Source organism: Cucurbitaria berberidis, assembly GCF_010015615.1.
Source record: "Cucurbitaria berberidis CBS 394.84 unplaced genomic scaffold K460scaffold_3, whole genome shotgun sequence".
NCBI lineage: Eukaryota > Fungi > Ascomycota > Dothideomycetes > Pleosporales > Cucurbitariaceae > Cucurbitaria > Cucurbitaria berberidis.
The window spans coordinates 1,775,323-1,789,534 of record NW_024468937.1 but is presented as its reverse complement, the minus strand read 5'-3'; the positions used below and the strand labels follow the sequence as shown (position 1 = coordinate 1,789,534).

Sequence of the window (14,212 nt, the reverse complement as noted above, 5' to 3'; positions counted from 1 at the left end):
AGATTTTACGAATGCATACGAAGCGACGGTTATGGAAAGATATCAATGGTAGCCTCAATGGCATAGATAGGCAATGCTACATTCACAAGTCTAGCTCACTTTGCATACTGCGTGCTTGTCTAGTAGTGCCGTCTCGCCCTCTTCGCTAGACCTGCGTATAGCGAATGGCTTCCCTCTATGTCAAGCTGCACAAGAGGATTAACACGAATATTAATCCCTTCTAAACACTGTAGTGCACCAGAAGACCTGTCAAAAATGGATCGGACAAGCGCGGGTGATGACAGTGTGAAACTTGTAAGAAGAGGCCTACATTCTAGCTACACTACTATTTGTTGAGTCAAAAGCTTCTGTATTCGCCAGGAGCGATACCTTTGTTCAACGTCGGTAACGCACTCTCGAAGTACCTGTATAGAACCGGCAACAACTTTCCCAGCACCCGGATCGCTTGGGACAAAGCTTACTCTTCGGAACTCGGGGCTCCAGGAGAGTGGTGGTGTACCCCGCCCCTTCTTTCGTACCTGCCTGAAACAGCCATAGATCGACTCGTAATATCGGCATCCATGATAAGCTACAGCTCGGCACAAAGCTTACTTGGGCTTCACTAGCGCTGGTGGGCTCCTCTGCATGCACACGAAGCTCTCCCTTGAACACGAAGCTCTGTGATGACGCAATAAAAGCCCTAATACCACAGCTCCAATGCTGTGAACCTCGCAGTTCCTCGGTCCCTGGACTCTGGTAAACAGCAATGAGCTTTTAGAACCCAGGATGAAGGCGGAGCACGTTGAGATTTTACTCAGACATGAACTCGTAGGGTTACGACGTCATCAGTAATACGAGCGGATCCTCCGATAGTTACATCCTGGTCTCTGAATCCAGACAAGCTTTCATTAACCTCTAGTGGAAGGTGACTCTTCTAGTTATCAGGGCTTCGATGCAGAGTGTACGGCAGGCTATGGGCCTGTATGAGCTTTAAAAGATGGGTTACCAGCAAAAAATCACCTTTCCACGTTTGCCTGCTTCCCCTGTTCCTCCAAAATTTGAGCCATTGCGTCGTGGAAAATCGATGCATCTCTAGACAAAGTTAGCTTTTTATTCCTTTTAGTATTTAACATTTCTGACACTTTCTAGCAATACTAAGTCTGAAGCTCAAGTTGCGCGATGAAGAGCATCTCAAAGTTCTCCACAGTACCCTTGCTGGTAGCCAGCGCCCTCGCGCAATTTGTCCCAGCTCCAACAGATTTAATTACAAAAGAAGGATATGCAGGCATCAATGTGCGATATAAGGAGGTTCCCGCGGGAATCTGCGAACTCGACCCCAATGTGAAAAGCTATTCGGGATATGTAGACGTAGATGACGACCAGCACATCTTTTTTTGGTTCTTTGAAGCGCGCAATCAAGACCCAAAGGACGCAGAATTGACAGTCTGGGTCAACGGTGGCCCAGGGTCAAGCTCTATGATCGGATTGTTCCAGGAGTTAGGCCCATGCGGTGTTGGGCCAGATCTGAAGCCGTTCAACAATCCATATTCGTGGACGAACGCAAGCAATATGCTCTTCATCGACCAACCTACGACCGTTGGCCTCTCGTACTCAATCCCAATTCCCGGTTACAAAGACGATGGCTTCATCATTCAGGTGCCCAACAACACATGTCCTGATTATGCTGAAGCCCATGGTGGATGCGGCACATTTTCAAAACCAAACCATACCCTGACTGCCAACAGCACCGAAGGCGCGGCACCAAACATGTGGAAGACACTACAAGGCTTCATGGGCGCGTTTCCAGAGTACGCTCGTAATGGCTTCAGCTTCACCACTGAGAGCTACGGAGGTCATTATGCGCCTGTCTTTAACTGTGAGTATGCTGGGTCTTTTGGAAGTTGAATTATTAATGTGTTGTAGCCTACTTCCTCGATCAAAACGCGAAGAACATTTCTGGCGCCCACAAGATTGACCTGAAGAATGTTCTGATCGGCAATGGATGGTTTGATCCGCTCACCCAATACCAAGCGTATTATAACTTCTCCGTGTTTCCTGGAAATACGTACGACTACGACCCATACAACGACACAGTCAAGGCGGAGTGGTACAACAATCTATATGGCGAAGGCAATTGTCTCGATCAAACGAGGGACTGCTATGCGACAGGCCAAAACTCAATCTGTGCCCGTGCGGATAGCTTCTGCGCCAACAAGGTCGAAAACCTGTACGATATATATTCTGGCAGGGATGAGTACGATATGCGATACCTCACCCCAGACCCGTTCCCGTATTCGTACTATGTGGACTATCTAAACACACCAGAGGTGCAAAAGGCGATCGGTGCTTACCAGAACTTCTCTGAAAGTTCCAGCACAGTCTCTTCAGCGTTCACCAACACTGGTGATGACGATCGTGAGTCTGGAACTATTGAGGCATGTCGCAAGTTGCTGGACGCGGGTGTGCAAGTTATGCTTTACTATGGCGATGCGTAAGTCACGGAACCCCTTGACTCTTACAATGCTTACCGACATGCAGTGACTACAACTGCAACTGGCTTGGTGGCCAGGTCGTGGCAGATATGATCAACGCGGATGGATATTGCGACGCCGGTTTTGTTAATATCTCGACTTCAGACGGCATCGTTCACGGGCAAGTGAAGCAATCCGGACTTTTCTCCTTTCTCCGCATCTACGAGTCAGGCCACGAAGTCCCCTTCTACCAGCCGCTCGCCTCGCTCGAAATCTTTGAGCGCGCTTTGAAGCAGGTTGATATTGCAACTGGCAAGGAGAACATAACCGACAAGTATTTGACTAAGGGAACCCCCACAAGCACGTATCGAGAGGGCAATGCGACGGTACAATTTGATGTCACACCTAAGAATGCGACTTGTAAGCTACCCGAGTAAACGAACTGGACGTGAGGCACACACTGACCCCACCCCTAGATAACACTGCGTTGAATGCGCCAGATCCGGAGCCAACGTGGACTGTCGGAGAGGCGGTGAGTAGGAGAAGTGTCAACAAGAGGGCGGTGGGGACGCTGGGCAGGCCTATGAAGTCAAGGGGAGGGAAACGACTTGCTTGATTCGCCTTCGCTATGAGCGAGTTATGAAGCTGCACAACTTGTTACTTAATGCCTAGTATACTCTTAGACTACATGCTCTGATCCTTCCTCCATGATATGATGTGTCTAGTGCGGGCGCGGGGCCATAGTTTAGTTTAGTAAGCTCGCACAGCATACCCGCCTACGCTAGTTAGCCCAAACGTCATAGGAGACTGGTATCGATCGTCGGGTCTTGACCAAAATGTCTTATTCCCGCTATTCGAGACTGTGGACATTGCGAAGAGTCAAGGCGTCCATGGTAAAGCACACTCGAGTTCCAAAGAAAGTAGACGTTGCTAGTCAGCATCGAGTGAGACGCAAGCGGGCTGATCCCTGCATATGCATGAAGCTTGGTGTTGGGAGAGCAGCAGCAGCAGCTGGCCACACCACCACTACCAAGGACGAGCACGACAGCAGCAAACCCTACCTACCACGAGACGGCCAAGGTGCTGCGCGACACTTAGCCTATGCCTAGCAGCTCTCCCATTGAGTCGATCGCAACCCATTCCGCTTGCCTTTCCGAAACTGTGCGACGCCGGAATCGCATTCTCAACTTTTCCAATCACAGTCTGATAGACCCTCAACCGCGCGCCCTCCGCCGTCTCGACGCCCTGTGATGGTGCCCTTTGGCGCATGGCCTCGCTGAGAGGCACTATACCTACTCTACTACCAGCGTAGACTGGTAGCCAGTCCTTTCCCGCCGCCGCGTAGAAGCAACGCAATAGCGGCCGCGCGGCGACACCATCCCAGCATGGCGCCCTCCAACATGTTCTCCTACCTTAGGCCCGGCCACGCAAAGCGTAATGCCTCGAGTCTGGCATCCCCAGAGCCTGTCTCTAGTCCCGCCGCCTATCCTATACCCTCGCCCTCGCATACCCCCGAGTACCTCTCGTCGCCGCGCTTCAACGACAATGCCAGCTACACGTCTAGCTCGCCCATATCGCCGTTTCCCCCACAATTACCACCCATTACGCGTGTTGCCTCGAAGCTGGACAAGTCGGCTTCTACCAACAGCTCCCAATACACGCCCAGTCAGCTTTCATCGAGAACTGGTGGAAGCAGTCAGCAACGAGGGATGTTGTCTCCACCACAGAGGGCACAGGAACAACTGTCGCCGAGCTATGAGAACAAACCTCTCTCTGCGCGGTCAACCATGGGTAGCACGCCAACAGGCCTTGGTGCGCCGGAACTGAGCCTGCCCCAAAACATGGACTACCCGCAGCGGTCAGAGGCTCCCTCACAGTCTTCAACACATTTGACACGGCCGGTGCTCGCCCCAAGCAACTCGAGCTTCTCGAAATCGCAGGTATCATTGATTAGTGGCCTCGGCGAGAAGCTGACGGGCAACTCGAAGGCTACAACCGCACCCACTGCGGCGCCCGCCAAGGGGAGGTCGAGACTCACCCTGCGGAATCCCATGTCTCTTCTGATGCGGCGGAGATCTGGACAGACGTTGGATCCACTATCAGATGAATCGCTCGTCACCCACCGCGCACCTGCAGTCGTCCAGCCTATGCTTGACAATTACGACCCCAGCATCCGAGGCCACATTGTCCACGACTTCAACGCGCCTAGAATCAATAGAAACTTCTCATACAACAATGCATACACGGAAAACCAAGCACCACAAGACTTGGGTCGTGTCAGTCCCCCCAAGATAGATAGGGAGCATACGCCTGTCTTCCGGGAGCATTTTGACGATGATACGAGTTATGAAGAATCACAGGCTGCTATAAGAGCCGAGCAATTGGTAAACAAAGATTTTCTCGCAAGGAATTCGGTACAGTTTGCACCACCCGAACCGTCACCTCCACCGCCTGCACCCTTACCCAAGGATTCCCCGCCTCCACCACCAGATACATACTTATCCAAGCCTCGGCCGCCATTTCAGGCATTCGGTAACAGTCACCCCGTTATCACATCTTCGGTTCTATCCCCAGTACAGGAAACGTCTAGTCCAACAGATGCATCCACTGAAGTCACACCTAGGAAGCGAAAGTCTACAAGAACACCACCTTCAGCACGTTCAAGAGCTACTTCGGTTACAGATCCATCGTTCCAGCCTGCTGGATTACCTGCACACTTTAGTAGTAGAGCGTCTAGATTCAGCTTCCAGATACCCGGTGGCAGTGACTCTACGCAAGAAAAGCTAATGGAAGAGAGGCACAAAGCGAAAGAGGCCGAGAAAGCGGAGAAGCAGGTTCGTATGTCTACAAATACGATCGAAGATGACTACGATGAATACGGCATGGATGACTACGATATGGACGACGGCTTTGACGAGGAGATTCCCATGCTCGGTGAAGAGGATGATTTTGGAGGCCTCGGAGATCAGACACTAGACTCTGGCATCAACGCCTTTGACTTCTCGACTTTATCGATACAGCCTGGGATGAACAGCCTTTTGAGCCCAGTGAACCCATCCGGGCAGCTTCAAACACCGGTTGATCTGCACGGTAACCCTATTGGGTTTGCCATGTCTGAAGCGATGCTTCAGCAGTATCAACTTCAGGCGTTCAGTAGTCAACCCAGCGGACAAGATGTCTCAGGCCACGATACACATGGGCTAGGGTCGATTGGCTTCCAAAATGAGCTTGGCGATCCTTCCCCATCCCATCTCTTCGATGCGCCTACAGGCCCTGGTCACACTGAACACAATGAGCCGAGCCCAGGTAACAATGGCCTCGACGATGACATGTACTTCGACGACGGTCTCATCGGTGATCAGGAAGACGGTGATGCCGCAGAGTTCGACGAAACCGTTTTTGATGATCCCAATGGGCCACTGTACGAGAAGAAAGTCAAGTTTACGCCAGTGTTAGACGCAGCCAGTCCACCTGTACTCCGCCCTCCGGAGCTCTTTAGTTCAGAGACAGACTACGACGCGGATGACGACGCCGTTTTTAAGCAGCTGGAGAAGTCTGAGCCTTCGCTGGCCCACAAGACGTCTGTTGCGGCGCAACACACGTTGCCCGACTTCAACAACATGGATGCCTACCATGGCGCACTCGCTGATGCTGCCAACCGTGCTGAAGCTGCCGGACGTTTCGCTAGAAAAGCGAGTACTGATGCAGGACAGCCCAGGTCTGATGTTGACGACTTCTCATTGAGCAACTCGCGCCCCAGCCTGGTCCCTGATGACGGTCGCTTCAGTTTAGACACAGATGTTTTCCCACCGGACGATGACGGTTTTGGCATGAGCTCTAGCTATGTTGATGACTACGACTATAGCGATTTTGACTCGGCGCTAGAAGACGACCCCATAATTGCTGCTGCTAATGCTGAGGCATTGGCATACGATGACGAAGGCTTTTATGGGCAAGAGTTTGGCTTCTATCCGTCTGCAGTTGGTGAAGCACCGAGCGCCTGGGGCGGTTTCTTTGGACCTTCTGGCCTCGGTCGTACTGTCAGTGGCCGTAATGCTGTGCGAGAGCCAAACTTAACGCCCATTACGGAGCGCAGCGAATACAGCACACGCAACTCGTTCATCAGTCTGAATCACTTCCGCGACGGACAGCAACCGATTCAGAGTCCTGCTCTAGCACAACTTGCACGAATGAGTCCGTATGGATGGCCGGAAGAGGAGGATATGAGCCTTGACTCCCTGATAAAACTACGAAAAGGCGCGTTTGGTGGAAGTGCTGCCAGCCTACCGGGTAGCACGTCACAAAGTCCGCGTAATTCATCGCCAATGGGCATGCAGCTCTACCCGAGAACAGCTAGTGCTGCAGGCAATCGCATGAAAGAGCACAACGAAAGCGAGCTTGAAAGCGACGAGTCCGCAAATATCACGGATGACTTGGAAGGCAATGAAGAAGAAGATGACGAGGGATTGATGGATGCTGTCAATGCGGTCTACGACGACGACGACGAAAACGAGGATAGCGATGGGCATGAGCGACCTGGAAGCCCAACGCTCACAGCCAGCGATTATAAGTCGCTCTCACGCCCAGCCAGCCACCTCTTTGCAACAGACAACCCACTACTTCCTCCGATATCAGAACTACATGCTCAGCATAATACGCAGTCGCCGTTGCATAGCGCCCTAGCCTCTCCATCTGATATACCCCTACCCATGTCACCATATGGCGTGCCTCTAAGCTCACCATTCGTGCCTCAACAAAGAATGTCATTGCCTCCGTCAATAGACACCTCTGTCTCATCGCCTTCGGCGACTGCCTCCACATCCACTGCTCCTCGCCGCCAGTCTATGGGCCTCATATCCCCTATCTCGAACTCCTCGCCAATAACGCCGAGCGGGAGTGGATGGCGAGGCGGTCATTCGCGAAAGGGAAGTGCGGCGGACAGCGTTACTTATGTCAGGGAACATGACGAAGCGGGAGAGGGGAGATGGGTACTGGAGCGTAGACGAACGGCTGAGAGTGGGGAGTTGGAATTAATTGGAAGGGAAATTGTTGAGGGTGGGAGAATTTAAGTTCCCATTGATCATTGAGAGTTTTCGGGCGACTATTCTTAATCGTCTGCCCTTGGGCTGTTTTGGAGATGCCCCTGTTTGGGTTTCAATGTTTGCATTGCTGGCGTTTGAGCGATTGGAATACTTGACGTATGCGTCATGAGTAGAGGCTGGACCTTTTGGGCATTTTTTGTATGAGACTTAGATACCTCAGATATTAGATGGATGATATTGTTAAATCCCATCTGGGCAGCCATGTTTGGCATCACTATATGATAACACGATGCCCGCGGGTAAGGCGCCCTCATAAGCGCTACCAGGCGGATATAACCGAAGCTCTCACCCCACGGGTTACGTCCGGAGCTGGACCGCTTGATCTCCTCACCACTACCAATTGTATTGCATGTATAAACTTGAGTTGCTTTTGATAGAATATCTTATCCCTGCCCCATCGGTCTCTAGTTACGATACGCGTCAGCGCCAAGGGAGATACATGCCGATTTCCGCCTCCATTAGCCTCTTCCGTCATCCCGCGTCGCAAGGGCAGGGAAGTTGAAGACATGGAGTCGCGTCGACAGCAGGTCTTGCGCTGGACGCCTCGTTCACCCTCTCCGCTGAGCTTCCCTCTTGAGCTTCTTCCAAGTCTTCCCATCAAGGCGCCGATGCAGACCTCGTCCTTCCCAAGATCAACTCGTCCTTCCGCCGACCGTGCACGCGACCCTCTAGCACGCTCTCTTCCTCGCGTTTGCCTACCATGGCGATACTGAAATCAAGCCTCATATTTGACCGCCGCATAATTCTTGGCCTTGCAGCTGTCGTCATCCTATCCTTTACCTTCGCCTTCCTCTACTCGCCCGATCTGCGTCCCACCACCGACTGGATACCACCGCTCACGGCAAGGCCCGCACCTGCCTTCTCTGCGCCCCCCAAGAATCCAGACGACCCGTATATCGTTGAACTCGATTACTTGGCGATCAAACCCAATGTCTCGGATAAAATCAGGTTCTATTGGAATATACCGTATGCAGCGAACGCGGGAGGAAAGAATAGATTTCGAGGCCCACAGCCTGTGAATCGCACATATGGGCTTAGTAGAGGCAGCGGAGGAGATGGACAAGGGCCATTGGTATGGGATGGGAGCCTGGGAATGTGCCCGCGGATACAGAAAATCGACGCGACGCAGAGGAATAGAGAGGATATCTCAGGCGAAGATGTGCTGGGGATAAAAACAAAGTTCACAGAGGACTGTCTGAGTCTGAATGTTTTCACGCCGATTGATGCTGAGGCCGGCGACGATCTACCTGTCTTGGTTAATATCCCCGGGGGAGGATTTCATCTACCGGGACGCAGTAATGGTGGGGAGATGGTAATGAAGAGTCGCCGAGAGAAGGGCAGAGATGGGAAGCTGGACAAAGGCATCATCCTGGTGACAATGTACTACCGCAACGGCATCTACGGCTTCTTATCTGGAGAAGAGATTGCCAAGGACGGGGACTATAATAACGGGCTGCGGGATCAGAGGGCCGCGCTAGAGTGGGTACAAAAGTATATTCGATACTTTGGAGGGAACCCGGATCGTGTCATCTTGATGGGCACGAGTGCGGGTGGTGCCTCAGTGTTGCTGCAGCTCACGGCCAACGAGGGAGATAACTACTACCCGGTTCCTGGAACTGGGAGGAAACCCTTGTTCCACGGAGCGATTGCACAGAGCCCGGCGAGTCCTACGTTCTTCACACCAAGCCAGGCAGAGAAGTTCTGGAAAGAAGTGGCTGGTGGGCTGAACTGCACCGACATTACCTGCGTACGGAACTCAAGCCCGGGAGATCTTTATTACGAGAATTACCCCATGTCCTTCCCCGGCCGCAACACGCCGCCACGATGGATGTGGGCGCCCACCACCGAGCCAGCAGGAGGCATGTGGACGGAATCAGCGCCTTCTGCCATAATGAACAACCACTACGCCAAGGTCCCTACAATCTTTGGATTCACAACCAATGAAGGATCAGACCAAGTAAAGAAGTTCACAGACAGCGAAGGGGACTTCAGATCCTACCTTGCAGACCACTACCCGCTGCTCACAGACGAGGACCTCAATTTGCTGGTAAAGACATACCCGAATGAGCGCCACTGGCCCGACAGCGGGAAATACTGGGATGCTATATCCAAGGCACAAGGCGATATCCGATACATCTGCCCTACTTACCTAGCCTCGAATGCCATGGGCACATACAACCCCTCCTCCGTACCCACCTACCAATACCAATGGGACGTGATGTGGGGCCCAGACATCCACAACGGATTCGGCACCAAACACGCCGGCACCGTGGGACAAGTCATGGTCAAGCGTCCCAACGAGATCAGCGACTACTTCATCTCGTTTATCAAGCACCTCGACCCAAACGCTGAACGCACAAAGGGCTCGGCTGTTTGGGAGAAGTTGGATGAGCGGAAGAGGAGGATGTTCTTCACCAACATCAAAGAAGGGGGCAAGCACGGCGATGGAGAGGACATGCTGGGGAAGACGAGGACGTGGATGGAGAAGGTGGATGAGGGGAGAGAACACAGGTGTGGAACCGTTATTGGTGGAATGCTAGAACGCCTGCAGATGAAGGGTGTGGAAGCGCTGAAGCTTGACTGATTGCATGCATGCATTGTCTTGTGCCCTGGAGACCCTGGCGTTCCATCCTTTTATACCTCGTTTTGCAGCGTCGAAACGGCATTTACAGGCGTTTTAGAAGCTTTAGAGGGTTATATATCTAGGCCTTACGCCATGTTGAGATATGCTTCAACACAGATTGCGGTACAATGTATACTTCAAGTCTCGTAGATTTTGACCTTGGGATGTGGTGGGGAGCCGTATTGCCATGCTGGGTTGGTGCGGCGAGGGGGTTCTCCCGAGGTCACGTCTACTGCCCAGGTTGTCTCCCTTCTCTCATTGAAGTCCCTTTCATGTGTGCGCGGATATCTTCAGTAGATCGAAGTCTAGATCATGGGTTGACTGACTGAACAGCGAAATAACCGCTACAGAACAAGTAGAGACCGGAGTGTGGAACCTAATCGAAATCCACGTCGCATCGAAGAAGATGGTACCTACAGATTTACGTTTGTCACGCATCTGCATCGTATTTCATCTTACCTGGGCATGGCTAGCTTGGACTCCGCGTTGCCTCCTATCTCAGCTAGCCTCACCTTGCTGTCTTTCTCTCACCTGAAGCGTCTTACGCCTGTTGCGCTTCCCATGGGTAAATCCCACATTGCTACTTTAGTTCCCACTCCATCAACACCTCTTGTTTCTCTTCTTTTTGCATACTTTCCAATCAATCACATCAACCACTGCACCACTCTTTTCAAGGTGCGCACACCACGACAGACCGTCGAGACTACCCTGCTTCCTCACATGCAGGTAGCGACGATCAACCTTTCGGCACAGTATGACGAGATCGAAATCAAAACAGAGACTCCCTGTCCGGGAAGACAGTCCCTTGTTCGAGCCTGAGACTTCGCTGGTACCTAATCGGGACGAACCGCTGGAGCACTTCCAAGCAAGATCACATGAACGAGTTCATCTAAACGGGCCTCAGCGAACAAACATGAAACCGCAGAATTTTAAGCCGAATATGGTCCCAGGTCCTTCATCGTCTGGACTAAACATAGTGCCACACAAAAGAAAAGGTATGCCAATATCACTTCCCCGAAGTGCCAATTCTTTAAATATAAGCTGACTACTAACAGCCGACGAAATCCTTGATACTGAAGAAGACTGGGGAATTGACGATGGTGATGATCTTGTCGAACCCCATGATCCCGATAGCGAACCGCTACCAGATCTACCCATGTACCATCCGTCAGTCAAAACAGTGGAATTGATGTGCACTCATCTCATTCAAGACTTCCACGCGTTCATAAGTAAGAGCGCGTACCAAGATGATGAGACGGAGTACTTGTTGAAAGAGGCCAAAGAACTCGAGCACGCTCCTCATGAGTCGCACATTCTTCGTTTTGCTGTTATTGGAGATGCTGGCCAGGGAAAGTCATCTCTGTTGAACTCCATGCTTGGGCATGAGAATTTGGCTATTCATGTAAGTTTCAGCTAGGAGTGCTTTAAAAATGCGCGAACGACTAACAATATCAAAGGCAGCGGATGGTAACAGTTGTACCTTTGTTGTGGTGGAATATGCTCAAGCACCTCCAACCCAGAAATTTCCATTTCAAGCTTCGGTGGAATTCCTCTCTCGTCAGAGCTGTAGAGAGCTGGTCAAAGAACAGGTCCAAAACTTCTTCCAACATTTAACCATGAGCGAAGACGTTGATGAAGAGGAAGCGAATGAGAAACGACTCGCCTCTGGCACTTGTATCACGCTTCTTATGGCGTTGTTCATGGGTGAACCCGAATTCCAAGACAAAGAAAGAGCGGAAGACTTTTTGACCAGTGCTTCGTCACCAGATGACCCTAAGCTTATCAACAAGCTCATGGGTTGGACTGAGCACATTCTCGATGGCTTCATGCAAAATGGAGATACCAACGACGTTGCGACTCTATACGCAAACACATCATCTAGTATCAGCGAAATGATTCAGCCCTTTACGATGACAGTTCAGTACCCGAGTTTTGAAGGTACGGAACTGTTCTGTTGTCCATGGCCGCTTGTCAAAAAGGTGCGTATTTGCATGCACTCTCGAATACTGGAGCAGGGAATCATCATTGCCGATCTCCCCGGTACGACAGACAAGATACGATCTCGTGTGGAGGCCGCAAAGCGGTATCTACAAACTTGCGACATAAGCATCGTAGTAAATAAGCTCGACCGTGCGATCGACCATGCGTCTTTACATAACTCTATCAACGAATCATTCAGGAGAAGAAGATCTGGAAACACGATTGTGGTATGCACACGCTCCGATGATCTAAATATCAATTCGAAACAATCGTTTCCTTCCATCCCGACGGAAGAGAAAGGGATGGCGGAGATCATGGAAAAGGAAAGCGAGCTCAAAGAACGGTTACACGACATTCAAGTTGCGTTGGCATCTCCTGGAGTAAGACGCCACCCTCTTGAAAAGTACAAACTTGTCGATAAGAGAGAGAAACTGGACCGTGAGAAACAATCTCTTTTTAGGAAACGATTCGGAATCCGTGTATCAGCACGAAACCGCCACGTCAAGCAAGGCATCGCAGAGCAGTACCGGCAGGACACCAAAGATCGCTCCACGCTGCCAATATTCTGTGTGTCTAACCCGATCTACATGCAACATCTGGGCGGTCACTACCCCAAGAAGAACCCACCAGACTTGGAGCTAGACTCGACCGAGATTCCAGCTTTGCGTAATTTCATCTTCTCCAAGCCCTCACAGGGAAGGTTTGCATCACTTGAACATTATTGTCGCTCCCTACTTCCGACATTTTTCAACACGATAGAGATCTCTTGTAGCGTATCTAAGATTAAGAGGAAAGACGACCTGAATAGAACCTTTCATAAGGCTCGAGGCGTATGTACTTCCATATCTTGTTCGGATATATGGCTAACGATAACAGAGCTTGAAAGCGACTGTTCAAGACGTTGCAGACAGCTTCGCGCAGTTCGAATTCGATCTTGTCTACAAGACTATTGGTAGGCCGAGTCTCGAGTGTTCTCCATGATCATGTCTAACACGGACTTAGCGAAGAACGAATTGAAGTGGATTAACCGTGGCAGACGCAAATGCGAGAAGTGGAGCCAAGTGAGTCCATGCACTATAGTCTGAAACACTCACACTCACGAATGCAGTTAAAACCGGCCGGGTTCACAGCAGTTATTCGTCACTGTGGTAAGGTTTCTCCGCACCTAGGATTTGAATCTCAATCTGACCTAACAAAGGCACCTGGGGGACGAAGAAATGTCCTCAGCAGAATTGGAACCCAGAATTGCTATCGTCCGTTCAAGAGGACCTAGACCCCGTCTTCGAAAGTCTCTACAATACCAAGTGTGACAATCTATCCACGGAAATTTCTGAGCGCGTAGGTGAAGCTGTGGAGAAGCTTAATGACGCACTGAAAGGTAAAGTTGAACTTCTCTGCCACTTTATGATGCGGTGCTGACTCCCTATAGTGGACCCTGCCGCGTCGCTTTCAGGTGCTATAGAAGCGTTCCGTAACAACCTCAAAGAACGCCGAAACCAGATTGATAAGCTGTGCGAGAAATTCCGAGGGCAGATCAAGAAGGAGATCAGGTATTACATTTCCACCATACTCATATAACTGCAGCTAAGGTCACCAGACAAATTCACGTCCGCGCAATCACAGACGACGAGGGACATTACCTCACTGAAGCTATGAAAGAAGTCTATTCAGCAACCATGAGTGTAAAAGCCACTCGCGGCCAAAGAGTTCACGACGCCCGCTCCGCTGCACTCACCCGTGGTATCACGACGCTCAGTGGTACCTTCATGAAGATCTCCCATGGTGTCCGGGGAGACTTTGACAAGATGTTCAAAGAGCACATCAACAAGCTTATCAAGGATCTTGACATCGTCTTTCTGCGGACCCAGCATGATGTCAGTCTGGTTTGCTCTACCAAAGAGGATGACAGCCCGGACGCGAAGAAAATGCGCGAGGAGTTGCTGGCCAAGCTTCCGGATGCGAGACAGCACCTCCAAGATGAAATATGGAAACACCTTGGGCACTGCAAGATGTCTAGGACATGACCGCTCTAGGACTACTGAAGTTGACATTTCATA

At 51.1% G+C, this 14,212-nt stretch overlaps 4 protein-coding genes across 4 annotated transcripts; all 4 read left to right on the top strand.

Annotated features, from left to right (window-relative positions):
• Positions 1-1,158: 1,158 nt before the first annotated feature.
• K460DRAFT_283303 (carboxypeptidase S1) lies at positions 1,159-3,066 on the top strand (the record flags this gene model as incomplete). The annotated part of the gene is made up of 4 exons (XM_040928646.1): positions 1,159-1,855; positions 1,903-2,470; positions 2,518-2,870; positions 2,927-3,066. The coding sequence occupies 4 exons, from the start codon at positions 1,159-1,161 to the stop codon at positions 3,064-3,066; spliced, it is 1,758 nt and encodes a 585-aa protein (XP_040787712.1).
• Positions 3,067-3,626: 560 nt separating this feature from the next.
• Positions 3,627-7,861, top strand: K460DRAFT_366033 (uncharacterized protein). The gene has a single exon (XM_040933289.1). It carries the CDS (start codon positions 3,836-3,838, stop codon positions 7,517-7,519), a length of 3,684 nt encoding a protein of 1,227 aa, XP_040787711.1. The 5' UTR covers positions 3,627-3,835; the 3' UTR covers positions 7,520-7,861.
• Positions 7,862-8,252: 391 nt separating this feature from the next.
• Positions 8,253-10,136, top strand: K460DRAFT_376630 (alpha/beta-hydrolase; the record flags this gene model as incomplete). The annotated part of the gene is made up of 1 exon (XM_040934898.1): positions 8,253-10,136. One exon carries the CDS (start codon positions 8,253-8,255, stop codon positions 10,134-10,136), a length of 1,884 nt encoding a protein of 627 aa, XP_040787710.1.
• Positions 10,137-10,929: 793 nt separating this feature from the next.
• On the top strand, positions 10,930-14,179 carry K460DRAFT_416455 (uncharacterized protein; the record flags this gene model as incomplete). The annotated part of the gene is made up of 9 exons (XM_040937808.1): positions 10,930-11,170; positions 11,231-11,577; positions 11,633-12,985; positions 13,032-13,107; positions 13,158-13,216; positions 13,264-13,303; positions 13,354-13,533; positions 13,585-13,705; positions 13,753-14,179. 9 exons carry the CDS (start codon positions 10,930-10,932, stop codon positions 14,177-14,179), a joined length of 2,844 nt encoding a protein of 947 aa, XP_040787709.1.
• Between the last annotated feature and the right edge of the window lie 33 nt (positions 14,180-14,212).